Below are 17,707 nucleotides of genomic sequence, written 5' to 3'. Positions count from 1 at the left end.
GCCACCTCTCCTCTCGTTCATATTGTGCTTTTCTGTAATCAGTCATTGACTGCTTCCACGCATTCTGCTGTGCTCTGTCAGCGTGGGAGGACATCTGTAGCTCTGTGAACATGTCATCACGCGTCCTACGTTTTCTCTTTCTAATCTTCACTAGCCTCTGTGAAGGAGAAACATTTGCAGCTGGTGGAGGAGAAGGGAGAGGTGGTTAAAAAAGACACATTTTAGAGAACAATGGGTACACTCTTTCACGTTAAATTTTGCTGTTCACATTACACAGCACATGTGCTTTCGTTACATTTCGCATTTTTCCTCTTATATTGAGGGCCTGCCGGTTTGGTGTGAGAGATCACTCACGCAGTGCCAGGCCACAGATTTAAGCTTGCAGGCAGCCATGGTAAGACACAGTCTTTTGGCTTTTTTAACCTTCTTAACATGTGGGAATGGTTTCAAACAGTAGTGCTCTCATTTCCCATACCAAGCACCCGTTGGGTTGGCCATTTAAAATGGGTTTGCAATGTAAAAGGAGGGGCTGCGGTTTCAGGGTTAACATGCAGCACAAACCCAACTAACTCCCCTCCCCCACACACCCAATTCTCTGGGATGATCACTTCACCCCTCCCCCCCACCGCGTGGCTAACAGCGGGGAATATTTCTGTTCAGCAGAGCAGGAACGGGCACCTCTGAATGTCCCCTTAATAAAATTGCCCCATTTCAACCAGGTGACCGTGAATGATATCATTCTCCTGAGGATAACAAAGAGCGATAAGGAATGGATGTTGTCTGCATGCCAGCAAACACCGGGACCATACGCTGCCATGCTTTGTTATGCAATGATTCCAGACTACGTGCTACTGGCCTGGCGTGGTAAAGTGTCCTACCATGGCGGACGGGATAAGGCAGCCCTCCCCAGAAACCTTTTGCAAAGGCTTTGGGAGTACATCCAGGAGAGTTTTCTGGAGATGTCCCTGGAGGATTTCCGCTCCATCCCCATACACGTTAACAGACTTTTCCAGTAACTGTACTGGCCGCGATTGCCAGGGCAAATTAATCATTAATCATTAAACACGCTTGCTTTTAAACCATGTGTAATATTTACAAAGGTACACTCACCAGAGGTCCCCTGTGTGCCCTCAGGGTCTGGGAGCACGCCTTGGGTGAGTTCGGGGGTTACTGGTTCCAGGTCCAGGGTGATAAACATATCCTGGCTGTTGGGGAAACCGGTTTCTCCGCTTCCTTGCGGCTGTGAGCTATCTACATTTTCTCCATCCTCATCTTCCTCGTACCCCGAACCCGCTTCCCTGTGTGTTTCTCCAGTGAGGGAGTCATAGCACACGGTTGGGGTAGTGGTGGCTGCACCCCCTAGAATGGCATGCAGCTCCGCGTAGAAGCGGCATGTTTGCGGCTCTGCCCCGGACCTTCCGTTTGCTTCTCTGGCTTTGTGGTAGGCTTGCCTTAGCTCCTTAATTTTCACGCGGCACTGCTGTGCGTCCCTGTTATGGCCTCTGTCCTTCATGGCCTTGGAGACCTTTTCTAATATTTTGCCATTTCGTTTACTGCTTCGGAGTTCAGCCAGCAGTGATTCGTCTCCCCATATGGCGAGCAGATCCCGTACCTCCCGTTCTGTCCATGATGGAGCTCTTTTGCGATCCTGGGACTCCATCTTGGTTACCTGTGCTGATGAGCTCTGCGTGGTCACCTGTGCTCTCCACGCTGAGCAAACAGGAAATGAAATTCAAACGTTCGCGGGGCTTTTCCTATCTACCTGGCCAGTGCATCTGAGTTGAGAGTGCTGTCCAGAGCGGTCACAATGAAGCACTGTGGGATAGCTCCCGGAGGCCAATAACGTCAAATTCCGTCCACACTACCCCAATTCCGACCCCCTAAGGCCGATTTTATCGCTAATCCCCTCGTCGGAGGTGGAGTAAAGAAACCGGTTTAAAGGGCCCTTTAAGTCGAAAGAAAGGGCTTCATCGTGTGAATGTGTCCAGGCTTAATTCGATTTAACGCGGCTAAAGTCGACCTAAACTCGTAGTGTAGACCAGGCCTTAGACTGTTTGCAGCTTTTTGAGAATTAGTTTAAAGGAAATGGTATGTCTCTATATACGCTGTCTCTCAGGGTCTGTTGCATTACATTGCTAGTCTTGGCTATAAACATTCAGTGAGGAGTCACTTGTGCTTTGCTTATCTAGAAGGTTTCAGCAGTGTCAGAGGATAGATTCACAAGTGTGCATATTGTGGCAGGGTACCTCCTTCACCTCATTGGCCTCAGTGTTTCTCCCTTGGAAAAATTTGGATTAACTCCTTTGCTGTTGTCTTGGACATTGTGTTTTGCAGAGGTACTGCTTCTAGGTACCGGGTAGCGTAGTCCAGAACCATGAGCACATATTGACAATCCCAGGCCGACTTTTCCAATGGGACTATTCAGTCCATATTATCCTCTCAAACGGGACTTGAGTAATAGGTAGGGGTACTAAAGGAGCCCTTAATTGAGGTTGTGGGCTGTGCAATTGGCACTCCGGGCAGGAGGCACAATAGCATCAGACCTTACTATAGACTCCGGGCCAAAAGAACTTTCGAATGATTCTTTGTAGGGTTTTATCCACCCCTAAATGTCCCCTGAACAAATGACTATGCACTAGGTCTAATACTGCCCTTTGGTGTCCTTGAGGTACTAGAAGCTGCTCCAATTTTTGTTCCTGTAATCTGACTACTCTATATTGCAGGTCTCTCTTTATCACGAAGTACATCCCTGGACCTTTGGGGTTTTTTTCCCTCTCCAACAGAACCCCATTCACCTCAACTATCTCTTTTCTAATGTGGTATAGAGAATCATTTGCTTGGTTCTGCCAAAAATTCTTATATGAGGGACCAAGATGTCCATAATCAAAGGAATCCATTTATCCCCTTGGATTGGTCTCAGTGGAACTGGGCTCAGCCTCACATTCGCTCACTATCTGAGTTGCCTCCCTGCCTGCTAGATGAGACTGCTTCCCAACAAGCACCACCTTTTGATTCTGGACCAAGATTTTGGTCCCCAGTCTTTTGTCAGCCATCCTCTCTCGTTTAGTCTTCCTTGACTTCCCAGTAGCTGAAAACAAGTCCAGGGCTAATTCAGGGAAAATGAAGGGAGGGGTTACTGTTTTCCTCCAACCCTTCCAACAGGAGTAGATTTCAAAACTCTGGGAATTCTCATCCTATGAGCATTGGATACAGAAGTTTAGGGATTACTCCTGCTTGTATTTCCCTGAACATCAATTTGTACAGGAATGGCTGATTAGTAATGAACTGCCCCATGTGCACAGGTTATTCCCATGCATTTGGCTCGAGACAGCTGCTCCTGCCCCACCAGTTTCCCAGATACCAGCGTGATTGCACTTCCTGAGTTCACTAAAGCAATGGTCTCTATACTAGTGGTTCTCAAACTTTTTTTTTTAAATTGCTGAGGGTCTTGGCAGACCACTTAATGATCTTTCCAAATGTTATTTGTACCATTAGCTAACTATTGTAAAGTGCTTTGTATAAAAGCGCTGTATAAAAAAAAAGTAGTAATAATTGTTTTTTCTACAAATAAAAGCACACAACTCATATTTTAATATCAGTAGTCTTACCTTTCTAATGTGATGGATGTGCCCTCTCTCCCCCGCAGCGGCAGCCCCCGAGCTGGGGCTGGGAAGGAGGGGGGTCTCTCCCCCACCACAGCAGACACAGAGCTGAGGCTGGGAAGGAGGGCCATCTCTCCCCGGCAGCCGCAGCCTGGAGCTGGGGAAAGTCGCCTCTTTCTCTGGCCGCCACAGCCCTGCATGTCCCAGATTCTCTCCAACCCCTCTTCTCACCTCACTGCCTTCTCCCACCTACCCCTTACTCATCCCAAGTCCACCACCGCACCTTAGATGTGTGTCTTCTCCAGGGACCAGGCACCTACTTATTGGAGCCACGCCTGCACGGCTCCACTAATTAGGTGGGTGCTCCTTCATTCTCTTGTGTGTGGCCATCCAGGCGCGCATCTTAGAGGGAACTATCCGCAGACCACCTGAATGGACCTCACGGACCACAGGTTGAGAACTTCTGCTCTATACCATTCATTCTAACTGGCCATGTATATCTATGTGGGGTCATAGCGACTCCTACAGGTTGGATTAGGTTGCATAGATCTTCACTATCACCCAGACTGCACTGCATGGGCTCCTCAATGTTAGGGCATTGAGCTGCTATATGTCCTAATTCCCCACAAGTATAACATCTACACATAGCCCTGGTTATTCCCCTATGCTTTGGGCTATTAGGTGTCACACTGCAGCCTTCTCCCGCCAGTTCTCCAAATCCCTTCACAGCCTCTGGCTGCTCTTTTGCATCGCTCCTCCCCAACATAGTTCTGCCCAAACTTTCAGTGGTCCGGACCTTTGGGTCTGGGATTGGCTACTTGGTCAGACGCTTCTCTTCTCCAGTAGTCCAAGAAAGCTCTCTGGCCATTAAATGCCTTTCTACGAGAGCGACTATATCATAGTTAGAGGAAGAGTCATTTTGGTCAACCCACCCTCATAGTCCCCTCAAGAATCTGTCCAAAACCAAGAGTGCTATGATCTGTTCTGTACTGTGGTTCTTGGGATGGAGCCACTTCCATATTAGATGGATCAGGTCGGACAGTTGTGATCTTGGCACTTTGCTCTCCCGGTGCTTCAACTTGTGAAATCTCTGGGCCCTTGCAACTGTAGTCACTCGCACTTTCAACCGTAGGTTGGTCTCAGCATTTCTGCCTTGGGCGGTGGGGGCGGGGGCTGGAGAAAATCAGTCTGACTCCAGAAGGTTTTTTGCTTCACTCTGTTTTATTTTTCCTTTATTTACATGGTGGGCCTCAAGGTAAGCCCAAGAAGTTCTCTTAAGAAAAAAACAAAAACAAAAAACCCAAACTCACAAAACAATCATAAATACTTTTCCCTGCTCCCTCTCCGGGGTGTTGCCCTACTACATTGGCACCTAGTTGGTTGACACTTCTTCTCCCAGGCAGATGTTACCTTAGTTTCTTTCCCTATAGAGAGGGGAGACATCTTTCCACCCAGGGGAAGCCTTTCTTTCCTGCTGCTGCTACTACCCCGCCACAGCTTGTCTCTCAACTCTCCCCTTCTCTCCCTTACCAGAAGAGGGGGTTTTAAAGGTCATTGGCAGTTCCTAACTGGCCTCGGGTGTCTCTAGTTAACCCAAGGTAACCTTTTTTTAAGCTCATAGGGAACAGGGCTTTGATCATTCTAGGGCTGCTATATCTACCCTCCACTTCTCTCTCATATCTGTCAGAACTGACTTTGTCACAATATCCAGAAGCACTCTTGCAAAGAATCACAGTCACCATGATAAATAACTGTTTTTGATGTACCCTAATCTTGGCCTCATTATATAAATTTAACCATGGCTCAGACATTTAAGATTTGGTGGGAAGTCGCTATGAAATTTAGTTTTTCCATATAATATAACTCATGATCTTAGTTTTTAAGATTTTGGTTGCTCAGCACTGAACTTGCTACGTAAAATAATATCCTTCTTAATAGAAAAAAAGACACAAAATACAATACTGTACATGAGGTATATTCTGTTGTCAAAATATGCATTTTTTTGTATGTGTATGCTCTCTTTAGTCTGCGGTGCTGGTGAAGACACTTTCATATTTCCTGATTGGAAAAAAAGATGAATGCTTATGTCAGTAATATTATCGGAGAAAAGAAGACCCTGCTGTCAGAAATAAACAGGCACAAATTATGTACTTTGGTCATATCAGGTATAGAGATGGAAATAACGTCAAGAAAGTTGTCAGGGAAGGAGTTGTGGTGAGTCATGGTAGCAGGGGCCAACCAGCAAGGAGATGGATAGATAGTGTGCAGCAGATCACTGGGAGATCAGTTGCCGAGTGCTCAAAGGTAGCAATGGACTAAGAAGGCTTCTGAAAATTCATATTCAGACATGAATAAATTGATTTTACTTATTTATGCTCAGTTTACATTTGCATTGTGGTCTCTCGATACTACAATATGAATTACTATTAATTATTGGCTACCAAATGTACTGCTTACTGGAAATTTCCCATTTTTACTTCCTTTGTTGTATGATTGCAGTGTTTAGTCATGGTTGGTTGCAATACATGTATCATCATTCCTCTCTATGACAATTAGACAGTGAAGCGAAAGTAAAGCTGCTTCAGGTGTAAACATGCCTGTGATTGGTTGGATATATGTGAATGGGTCAATGGACGAGGTATGTGTGGAATGAAGCATGAAAGTGAGTCAGAAATGGAAATCCTGCTTCCTTTCCCTTTTTGATATATCCTAATATCCTGTTTGCTGGGGTTTTTGTTTTGTTTTGTTTTTAATTAACTGCAGATATAAGCTGAAGTTCAGGAACACGTATACATTAAACTAGTAGCTGCTACTGCTGTTTGTAAAATGCTTGGAGATACCTGGATGAAAGTGTGTGTGCACATGGCAAGTGCACTGATCGTCATTAAAAGTTAACATTTACCCATGGGCAGCAGGTATCAAAGTCAGGGGAAGGCTGAGCCTACCCAAACTGCCTGTGTGGCCCCACCCACACTCCACCCCCAGACCTCCTCCTGCTTCCCGCCGCACTCTGCTTCAGCTCTTCCTTCCCATATGGCCGGGGCCTCAGGCCAGTGGCACCAGAACTGAGGGGGCCAAGGGGCCATTGCCCTCCCACTTTTTGAAAGTTGACGGGCCTCATCCGTCCATTTTTTGCCGGGATGGACCCCACTCCCTTCCCCTCCTCTCACCCCCCACCCCCCGAGGCCCCGGCCAGGCCAGCGTGGAGCCCGGGTAGCTGTGGGGAGCCATGGCAGACCCTCCACCTGCCCGGGGTACAGAGGGGCTGAGAGCAGCCCCCAGCCTGTGTCCCCACCCCCGGGCTCCCCAGCCTCCCGGGGCAGGAGGAGAGTCCATGACTCCCCGCCAGCTCCCCACAGCTGCCTGTGTGGCTCTCCCTGACCCAGTTCCACCTGGGGGGAGGGAGTGGGGAGAGGCCTCAGAGCCGCAGCCTGGCCATGGTAAGAGCTGCATGGTCAGCAGTGAGGAGCTGCAGACCCTCCAGCTGCCCCTGGTGGGCGGGGACACGGGCTGAGGGCTGCTCAGGCCCCCCATACTGCAGGCAGGTAGAGGGTCCACTGCGACTTCCCCACAACTGCACACCTGGCTCTTATCATGGCTGGGCTGTGGCTCTAAGCCCCCCCACCCCCCCACCAGCTGGAGCCGGGTCAGGGAGAGCTGCGCGGGCAGCTGTGGGGAGCCTGGGTCCCTCCACCTGCCTTAGGCGGGGGGCCTGGGACATAGGCAGGGGACTTCTTTTGCCTTCAACTTGGGCAGGGGCCCCACACACACACGCACACACTTTTGGGAGGGCTCTGGCGCCCTTGCCCCAGGATGGGGCTAGTGGGGGCCAGCCTGCAGCCAGGGACTCCAGGCAGCTGGAGCCAGTGTTTGCGCTGCCCACCGACCGCTCCGGGGTGTGGGGACTGTACTGCCCACCCCTTTCCCCCACCAGAGCCCAGAGGCCCCCCATACCCGCCATGCTGGGGGCCGTGCTCAGCTGCCTGCCCACCTGGGACTCGGGTTGGGGGCCGCGCTGCCTGCCCACCCACAAGCCAGGCGCTCTGGGGCTGGGGGAGGGGGCGGGCACTCGGGTGGCCCGGGGCTGGGTGGGGAGGGGCCTCTAGTCTCTGGCTGGGAAAGCGGGTGGGAGGGGAAGGGCCCATTCATTTACCTACACACACTAAAATTCATAGTTTTTTGCTCTTGGAATTTTCTGATGTCACTTTTTAGTTGTAATACTGAGTTCTGTTTAAGCATAATTGTGACAAACTTTTTTCTGTATCACAAAGTTGTTTTATAGAGAGTAATTCTGTTACTATTAGGAAAATATTAGCTGATTTTGATTTTGACTGAACGGGGGTTACTAATAAACTACTCTATTAAATTAGTTTTAAGATATACTGCAAGTTACTCCTCTACAGTATTTCATGCAATAGCATGCAAAGATGTATTTTTTTACTGGTTTAATGTTACCATTATAATTATATATACCTTGTTAATCTAAGCATAACTTCAGAAAACCAAAAATCATCTGTACTTTAATATTTAAAATAAAACCTGCATTTTTTTCATTATTTAATCCCATTTTTTATATTTGCTATTTCTTTTCCATTTATTTCAGGTTCTGGAAATGGAGTGGGGAGGTGAATATTCTCTTGATTCTTCCAACTTAGATTGTTTGTTAAACATTCTTCCTGGGGACTGGGAGTTTCAACAGATCCTCAGTGACATCGATGAGAAAATAAAGAAAAACTCTGCTAGGTAACATATTTTAAATGTTTCCTTTTTTTGTCCAATGTATCAGTAAGCCATTTACATTTTTAAAAGATTTGTTTCCTTTCCTCTTTTTGTGGTGATAACGTAGAATATTTTAAATTATTTCACTACCAGTTTTGCCTTAATTCAGCCAACACTTGTGGGTTGTTTTCATGGGGTGGTCGTTGACGCATGAAGGGACATATGAATCTTCAGTGCATCTGGCACGTAAATATCTTGCGACACCGGCTACAACGGTGCCATGAGAATGCCTGTTCTCACTTTCCGGTGACATTGTAAACAAGAAGCGGGCAGCATTATCTCTTGCAAATGTAAATACACTTGTTTGTCTGAATAATTGACAGAAGAAAAAGTAGGACTGAGTCAACTTGCAGACTCTAAAATTTTACATTGTTTTATTTTTGAATGCAGGATTTTTTTTTTACATAATTCTACATTTGTAAGTTAAACTTTCATGATAAAGAGAGTATCAGAGGGGTAGCCGTGTTAGTCTGGATCTGTAAAAAGCGACAAAGAGTCCTGTGGCACCGTCTGACGAAGTGGGTATTTACCCATGAAAGCTTATTCTCCAATACGTCTGTTAGTCTATAAGGTGCCACAAGACTCTTTGTGCTTTTTACATGATAAAGAGATTGCACTACAGTACTTGTAATGGGGGAATTGAAAAATACTATTTCTTTTGTTTTTTTACAGTGCAAATATTTGTAATAAAAATAAATGTAAAATGAGCACTGTACACTTTGTATTCTGTATTATAATTGAAATCAATATATTTGAAAATGTAGAAAACATCCAAAAATATTTAAATAAATGGTATTCTATTATTGTTTAACAGTGCGATTAATCGCGATTAGTTTTTTTAATTGCTTGACAGCCCTATAAATAAGCCATTCTTTTACTTATTCTAAAGCGCATTTTCTTATTGGAATAATAAGAGAAGACTTTCTAACTTGCATATGTTTTGGAGTACACTTTAAAGCATTATTTGTGGTAAAATATTTCATTATGAAGAATGGATAAATCTGTTATATTCTCTTAATCAGAAAAGATACACAACATTCAGCTACGTGAAATCTCTGAATAATTATTCAGAGGGCATAATCCTTGCTCTGCCTTGAACTTTCCTGTGGGCAGGTCACTTAATAGTTCTGTGTCTCAGTTTCTACTTCTGTAAAATAAGAATATCTTCCTCACAGATGTTGTGTGGCTAAATACATCAATATTTGTAAAATACATGGAGATCCTTGGATGAAAGATGCTGAGTGTGGCAAGTACAATGGCCATTGTTTAAAAAGATAACATTTACCCACTAATACGACAGTAATTTCTTGTTTTGAGGAAGAAACTGGAATTTTAGATACCACTCTGGGTAAATATTGGCTTTATAACAGTAATGATTGTGCAGCAGGGATTCAGCTGTGCCAAAGAAGGCATTTATGAGACTTCAGAGGATACCTTTGATGAAGTGTGATTTAGGATTGTATAACTTAATGATGAGGCCTTCCTGGGTAGGAGGTCTTTGTCCACTGCTCACAAAACTATCCACCTTATTCAGGAAACAGTCACCTATAATATGCACCCACAGAAGTTATACTTTACAGTTCTTTCTTTTCTGCTGAAGTTAATCTAACTGAAAACTGAATTTTTATGACATCAGCATATTGCTGTTTTTAACAAAAGGTAATACATTTCTTACAGATTTATTAAAAAATTATTTAATCTTTACAAGAGTCAATTATAGTGATAATCCTACAATAGGGATATTAATGAAAATCTAGCAACTATAGAATTGCAGTCCCCTTCATAGTGCTATTCCCCAATCTGTTGACATCAGTGGAAATTTGGGGCATACTCAGAAAAGTCCAGTTGATGTCCTTATAGTGTCATAAGTATCTGAAGTTTTGAGTTGCTCTGCATGAAATGTTACACATCCAGGAAGGCCACCATCAGCATTTTGACAGGTGTGTATGACAGGTGTCTTTTGTTACCTCTTCTGCTTAAAAGGTGTGTAGTTTGTGAGGGGTTGGGCCATTTTTTGACTGCAGAAGTAGATCCCAACTGTTTGTTGCTTTCACTATCACTTTATATCCATTTACATAACAATTTACATTTTCAAGTCTCTCTCTCTCTCTCTCTCTCCCCTCCTCCCCCTCCCCCCTGAATAGTTGAGATTGTCTTTAGCAATTGTAGTTCCACAAATTAGAAGGGCTTGCACCTATCAACTTTGGATGGCCCAAAGAAGAGAGGCAAGGATTTTGTCTTTTGCATTTGGTATCAGTCTGTGGTATGATAGCAATACAAGCCACTGATGCTCTTGCCGTAGAATTCTGAATTTCTACAGTCTTGTTTTTCAACAATAGCAGCTCAGTCAAGAAGACCCTGAGGTTACCAGATGTTATTTTGCATCTGTAAAATGTCGATTTCAGAAATGGAGAGAAGCTTAACAAAAGATGAACAACATTTCATGTGACTTTTTAATTAAAAAGAGTATTTTATTGCTAATATATTATAGGAAATGAAATCATTTTCCAGTTACCATTGATCTTTGCAAGTAGTATGATAAGGGAGCTACTCTGTGCATTATGTGCATGCAATTGGAATGCAATGTATTTTTCATCAGATAGATTTATGTTTTATTGTACTACAGAGAATAAACATAATAGTATACAGCATGTATATTTAAAAAAAATAAAACAGTATGTGAAAATTATGACTCAGAAGTGTATAATCACTTGCACAGTATAATCACTTGCACACTCATTCATGGCCTTCCAACAGAACAACTTTAACAAAATTGTATGACATGACAAATCAGTTATGTTCCACTTACCAACAGCAGTTGAATTATCTCCAGTATTTTTGTATTGTAATGGTTCTATTTTTCTCCTTGTGGTATAAACAGGAAAAAAAATGACCATCTGTGGAATATGGTTTTTTCCCTAATTTTTAAGGGAAAAGATGGTTAACACGTATATAAGAGAACTTTTATTACACTTGAATTTTAACTTTATTTTTATAGCAGTTTATGAAGGCAGCCAATTTGACCATTTTCAGTGCTGGCCAGGTTTGTGTGCCAAACTAAGCCTTGGATTATTCTAAAGTGAAGTCATGTTTCACTTTTTCATTGTAGGGTGCCATTTCTTTCTCTTCATCTCCTTCTACCCAACATACATTTGAACTTTATTATATTTAGGTAACAATATTTTCATTGTCTAATATGGAGGTTTCAGAATTCTTAATGCAGCTTATGTACATATAAATACTCCACAGGAATTAAAAGTTCAGCTGACATCATTGTATGATTAGCTTTTTTGTTGTTGTAATTAGTGGAACACCAGGAAATAACCGTGTAGGGCTTGAAATCATGCTTATGATGCAGCTCTTCTCAAAAGTGACTGTGTAAAATTGGCAAAAATGAATTCTTAACAGATCTTTGTGTATTCAGTCTTGTCTGCTTACTTTAAGTGGATACATTTTAAAACTGCTTTTTACTCCTGATAGCGCTGCAGAGCTAGCACAACTCTATAAGAGTGAGGTAGATTTCATTCCTTCTTCTGTATACACAACAGAATTATTTACTAAGATTCAATCAGTTACATCTCTGCAACCTCATTGAAGACTATGGTTTTGGACAGGTGTCACTAAGGGCCCAATTTGGTCTGCAAAACTGATGCACAAAAGAGAAGGATTGATGTTCAGATCTCAGGTTGCGTTTGCTGTGGTGACAGTTTAAAAAAAAAAATTCACATGTAAACTGAACACACCAGATGTGGAAATGACAAACATGGATCCCTGCTACTCCATTTGTAGAGCCTCTTTTCAGAGAAGAACTTGACATAAAGCATGGTTTAAGTTCAGTGGTGACTGAACTGGGTATTAATTCATTTCAGTTAGCCTTTTACTGCTGACCTCCATCCAAGGTTTTAATATGTTATTAATGATAAAACAAGCAAGATTTGAAAGCAATAATAGGCATCTTGCATTATCTTTCTCTGTTGTAAGTCCTGTTTACATGTGTTTCTTTGCCCCACCTTAGTGTGTTATGTTTAATTTAATTTTTTCAGCTCGTCAGGACAGATATCTGTTAATGTTTTCTAAAAATCACTAGGCACATTTATGACTGCATAAATAACAAGACTTGGTTGACTAGAGTGGACTGCATTAAAACTGGATTTAAAAACAATGTACATGATGGCAAATCAACTCTGCTTAAAAAATCTCAAACCGATAGGGTAAGCTAGTTATGCCCCTTTTGTCAGGAGTGGAAAGAATATATACATCTAGGTGGCTATAAACATATACGCAGAAAAAAAACAGTTAAAACACATCAGAAGTATAACAAAAATGAAAAGTTATTCACCAGCTCAGGGTTTTATCCTAGATCTATAGCTGTGGGTTTGGAGCCTATCCTTCTTCAGGGTAGTCTCCTCCTATTCCAGGATCAGCAACTTTTATAGCAAATCCATTGGCCACCAATGTAAGAATAAACTTTTAGCCGTTTGTTTGCTGGGAACAAAGTGGTGGACTCAGTTACACGTTGTAGTCAAAACATGCTCTGAAGTGCTCTACATAATGCTGTAGTTGAGAGAATGTTTTTTAACTAGGGCTGTCAAGCAATTAAAAAAACTAATTGCGATTAATCGCACTGTTAATAATAGAATACCATTTATTTAAATATTTTTGGATGTTTTCTACATTTTCAGATATATTGATTTCAATTATAACACAGAATACGAAGTGCACAGTGCTCACTTTATATTTATTTTAGATTACAAATATTTGCACTGTAAAAAACAAAAGAAATAGTATTTTTCAATTCACCTAATTAAGTACTGTAATACAATCTCTTTATCATGAAAGTTGAACTTACAAATGTAGAATTATGTACAAAAAAAATTGCATTCAAAAATAAAACAATGTAAAACTTTAAAGCCTACAAGTCCACGCAGTCCTATTTCTTGTGCAGCCAATTGCTCAGACAAACAAGTTAGTTTACATTTGCAGGAGATAATGCTGCCTGCTTCTTGTTCACAATGTCACCTGAAAGTGAGAACAGGCATTCACATGGTAGTGTTGTAGCCGGCATCACAAGATATTTAACATTCCTGTTCTCACTTTCTGGTGATATTGTAAATAAGAAGTGGGCAGCATTAACTCCCATAAATATAAACAAACTTGTTTATCTTAGCGATTGATTGAACGAGAAGTAGGACTGAGTGGACTTGTAGGCTCTAATGTTTTGCATTGTTTTGTTTTTGAGTGCAGTTATTTAACAAAAAAATCCTAAATTTGTAAATTGCACTTTCACAGTAAAGAGATTGTACTACAGTACTTGTATGAGGTGAATTGAAAAATACTGTTTTTGTTTATCATTTTTACGGTGCAAATATTTGCAATAAAAAATAATAATATAAAGTGAGCAGTGTCCACTTTGTATTCTGTGTTGTAATGGAAATCAATATATTTGATCATGTAGAAAAACATCAAAATATTTAATAAATTTCAGTTGGTATTGTATTGCAGTGGTCTCCAAAGTGGGGTGCGCCAGAGGGTGCGCAAGAGGATCCGTGGGGGTGCGTGGCAGGAGGAGTGCTTTTTTATTTATTTATTTTATTTTGCTTTCAGTTCGGGCAGGAGTAACCAAGCGTTACTGTAGCAAGTGCAATTCACTTCCGTCCTCAGCTCCCTTCTGGGTCCTAGCGCTAGACCCATTGCACTGCAGCCCCTGCCCCTGCCCAGCACCCAGGGGGGTTCAGACAATCACACACTCATAGGGCTGGAAGGACCTCGACTGAGCATCCTCCGTCCCTAGGAGCCCAGCAGCAAATTGCGCGGGGCCCGGTTTGTGTTACAGTCAGAGCCTGCCCTTGCTCTGGCTCTGTTTACCTTCCCGGGTCAGACGCTGCTGCCTCCTCCATTGTGAGCCAGGAGCCCGGGCTGAGCCGCTGCTGCTCCCCGGCGGGGTCTGTGCGGAGAGAGACCGGCATTAACCCCCCTCTCCGCCCCGGGCTCTGCCCGCACCAGTCCCCGAGCCGGAGCCTGCAGGTGATGGGGGACCCAGGGAAAGGGCCGGGCAGGAAAGTGACTCTGCAAAAGCGGCCCTGCAGCCTCAGATCTCGCCTGGCTGGGAAGCGCCTGGCGGAGGGACCGGAGCTGCAGCCCCAGCAGCGAGTCGCTGCCCGGGCTTTGCCCAGGGTCTGCTCCCGGGGCCAGCTGGGGGTTCAGGCAGGGGGGAGAGCGGCGTGGGGGGGCCATGGGCGGGCCCAGGGGGGAGAGCGGCTGGGGCGGGGCATGGACAGGCCCCAGGGGGGTTCCCTGTTGTGTCCCTGGAGCTGGGTTGTCAGGGAGGGGAGGGGTGAGAAATGAGACTGAAATGGAGAGGAGGGGGGAGGATATTGTTCATCTGCAAATGTAACCGCATTACAAACCTCTGAGCCCCTCCCTCCCCTGAGACAGGCCCCTTCATGCCCCAGCGATGGGTGAATCTCGCTGGCACTGAACTGCTGCTCGGGGCCTTTTTGCTCCATCAGAGACACCTGCTCTGAAAGGGGGCAGGATCCTGTTCTACTGAACAGCCCAGAGTGTGACCCGCTCACAGACTGTATCCTAATGCAGTGGTCTCCAAAGTGGGGTGCGCAAGAGGATCCTTGGGGGTGTGCAGCAGGAGGAGCGCTTTTTTTTTTTGCTTCGGCAAAAATGGTAGAGCCGGCGCGGCAGGGGGTGCGCGCTCAAAAATTTTTTACTGATTGGGGTGTGCGAGCAAAAAAGTTTGGAGACCACTGCTCTATTGCTTAACAATGCAATTAATCACGCTTAATTTTTTTAATTGTGATTAATTTTTTTGAGTTAATCGTGTGTGTTAACTGCGATTAATTGACAGCCCTGTTTTTAATTTGTTTGTAATATGCTTTTGCCTGGTCAACACACAGGCTGGACTAACCGTGTTAGAACACAGTGTGGACACAAGTAAGTTTTTAAACTGTACTTAAGTAAACTTATTAAACTTCTTGAAAGCCTTGTGAAGGTTCTTAGGGACATGCCATCTTAACATACTCATGTGTAAAGTAACAATAAAAACAAAACTTCCTCCTACACAGACTTAATATATCCCCTCTTCTTCAAGTGATAGTCCCTATTGTATTCTACAATGGGTTTATTCATGCACACCATGCTCCCAGAGCCAGAGAATTTGAAAGTAGCTTCCATTAGTCCGCACATGTGCCCTGGCTCACTTCGTGCCTCTGACTGAGGGGATAAAGGGCAGGGCAGACAGACCATCTCTCTAGTTCCTTTTCACCGTCACATGATCCGAGTCAGAACCTCCAGTGTCCATAGCTTCAGCTTCTTCCTACAAGATAAGATTTAGCTTTAGCTTTGTAAATAGTTTTAACAGCATATACAGTTTTTACAGTTTAGTGATTTTATAGATCTCTTAGTGTTAAACTTAGCCTTCTTTTGGCGGGGGGAAGGGGGAACCCGCCACCACTTATATGGGTACTGGACTATGCCCAGAACTCCTGGCTTCAAACATTGCGCTTCTTGCCTATGATCTTTTTTGGTCAGTGATGACTACCAGTGCTGCCTGTACTGCCTTGGGGAAGCCCACATTGCTGCGAGGTGCAGTATCTGCCAATCATTCCCCAGCCGTACCTGAGAAAGGTGGGAACTTCATCTCCAGAAATACCTCATGGAGAAGACTATGAGGCCTCAATCAGATCCAGGCTGGAAAACTGCCCTATACATCAGCCTGATTCATCAAGGAGTGTGCCTGCTGCTGCAAAGTCCAACTCTGGTGTGGGACAGTCTGCTTCCACAGACCACCCTCCCCTGGTGGAAGGGGATCTTGTCAGAAGTCCAGAAAGCATTCTCATAAACATGAGATTAAGTCTTCCTCTAAATCCACTTTGAAGAAGTCAGATTTGGCTCTTAGCAAGCCCATCAACTTGGCCTGTGAGGACTTAGGATATCCCCAGAGGCACAACAAGAAAGCCCAAAAACATTGGGCTACATTGGTACCGGACCACAATCCATTGATACCATCAACCTTAGCACCTCCCAAACCCCGGGATCTGCCGGCACCAATGATGACCGATTATTGCCAACTTTGCCTGTCCACAGCACTGTCTTCCTTGGCAGTTACACAATCTCCTCTGGCTCTTGCAGCCTCTTACACCCGGGAGCACTGAATCCATTGCCACTCCACTGGACGTTTTCACTCTCCCGGATCCAGAATCCCCTACTCTATCGGGCCCCTAATCCCTCAGGTCCTATGAGTTCTATGCAAAATCTGGCAAGACAGGCCAACGGTTATCCTGATCGCCGCCTACTGGCCCAAATAGTTTTGGTTTCTCAACCTCCTCTGAATGTCATCCCAAGTACCAATCATCCTCCCAATGTTTCCCAAGATCCTGACCCAGTGGAATGGCAAGATCAAGCACCTCAACCCATGTCCACTTCACCTCAGGGCTTGGTATTTGGATGGGCATCATCCTTAGAACATTCATGTTCCACAGCCGTGCAAGACATCCTTTCTAATAGCAGGAAGGATTCTATTAGAAGATGTTACCTAGCTAAATGGAGGTACTTTTCTTCTTGGTCAAGTCAAAGGCACGTCCTCTAGTCCTGAAGCACTGAATGAATGGGAAAGGCAGTAATATTTTGATATTGGTACCTTGGTCCGAAGAGAGAATTCATCTTTAAAAATAGTGTGTAGATTTTCTGTTACATAGGTGGTCATCTACTGTACTGTCAGCATTTATTCCTGTAGTACATTTTTTGTGACGTTAGAGCTTAGGAAAGATACTAGAATGATAGTACTAACATTCTCTATTTAACAAAAATAGGAGTATCCTTTACCTGCCAGCCTTCATTAATTTGCTTCTAGTTCATAAGCAAGGATCATCACTGAGCTGAAAGGATAGTACAGTTTTATTCCCGTTCAGTCTTTTTTCTGTCTGCAAAGAAAGACGCTCTTTGGGATGTGGGCACTGATTCCTTATGACCTTGCCTAAGACCACCAACTCATTTCACAGTGGCCACCAAACAGTCAATGGCTAACAAATAGCCAAGTCGGTCCCAGGATATTAGCGAGGCAAGGTGGAGGAGGTAATATCTTTTATTGGTTCAGCATCTTTTGGTGAGAGAGACAAGCTTTTGAGCCTACAAAGAGTACTCCAAGTGTCACAGCAAAATGCAAGGTGGAACAGATTCACCCACTTTGTCTCTCTCTCTCTATAACAGCTAGCAATGATTTTTAGCCATTATTCACCTGGGTCATATTCAGATCAGTAATTTCAAATTGAAAGACTCCATTTTCTACTACCAATCCTCTGAGTATCTAATCCTTT

General features: G+C 44.0%; 1 protein-coding gene across 1 annotated transcript in view; it reads left to right on the top strand.

Annotated features, from left to right (window-relative positions):
• Positions 1 to 17,707, top strand: part of KIAA0825 (KIAA0825 ortholog) — a 417,985-nt gene that overhangs the window by 56,548 nt on the left and 343,730 nt on the right. Inside the window, exon 3 of the mRNA XM_065406817.1 lies at positions 8,206 to 8,345. Within this exon, the coding sequence (XP_065262889.1) occupies positions 8,215 to 8,345 (131 nt within the window). The 5' untranslated portion in view covers positions 8,206 to 8,214. The remainder of the gene's footprint in view (positions 1 to 8,205; positions 8,346 to 17,707) is intronic.

Source organism: Emys orbicularis, chromosome 6 (genome assembly GCF_028017835.1).
Source record: "Emys orbicularis isolate rEmyOrb1 chromosome 6, rEmyOrb1.hap1, whole genome shotgun sequence".
NCBI classification, from domain to species: domain Eukaryota; kingdom Metazoa; phylum Chordata; order Testudines; family Emydidae; genus Emys; species Emys orbicularis.
The sequence above is the reverse complement of the archived record's forward strand: the minus strand, read 5'-3'. Positions and strand labels throughout refer to the sequence as shown.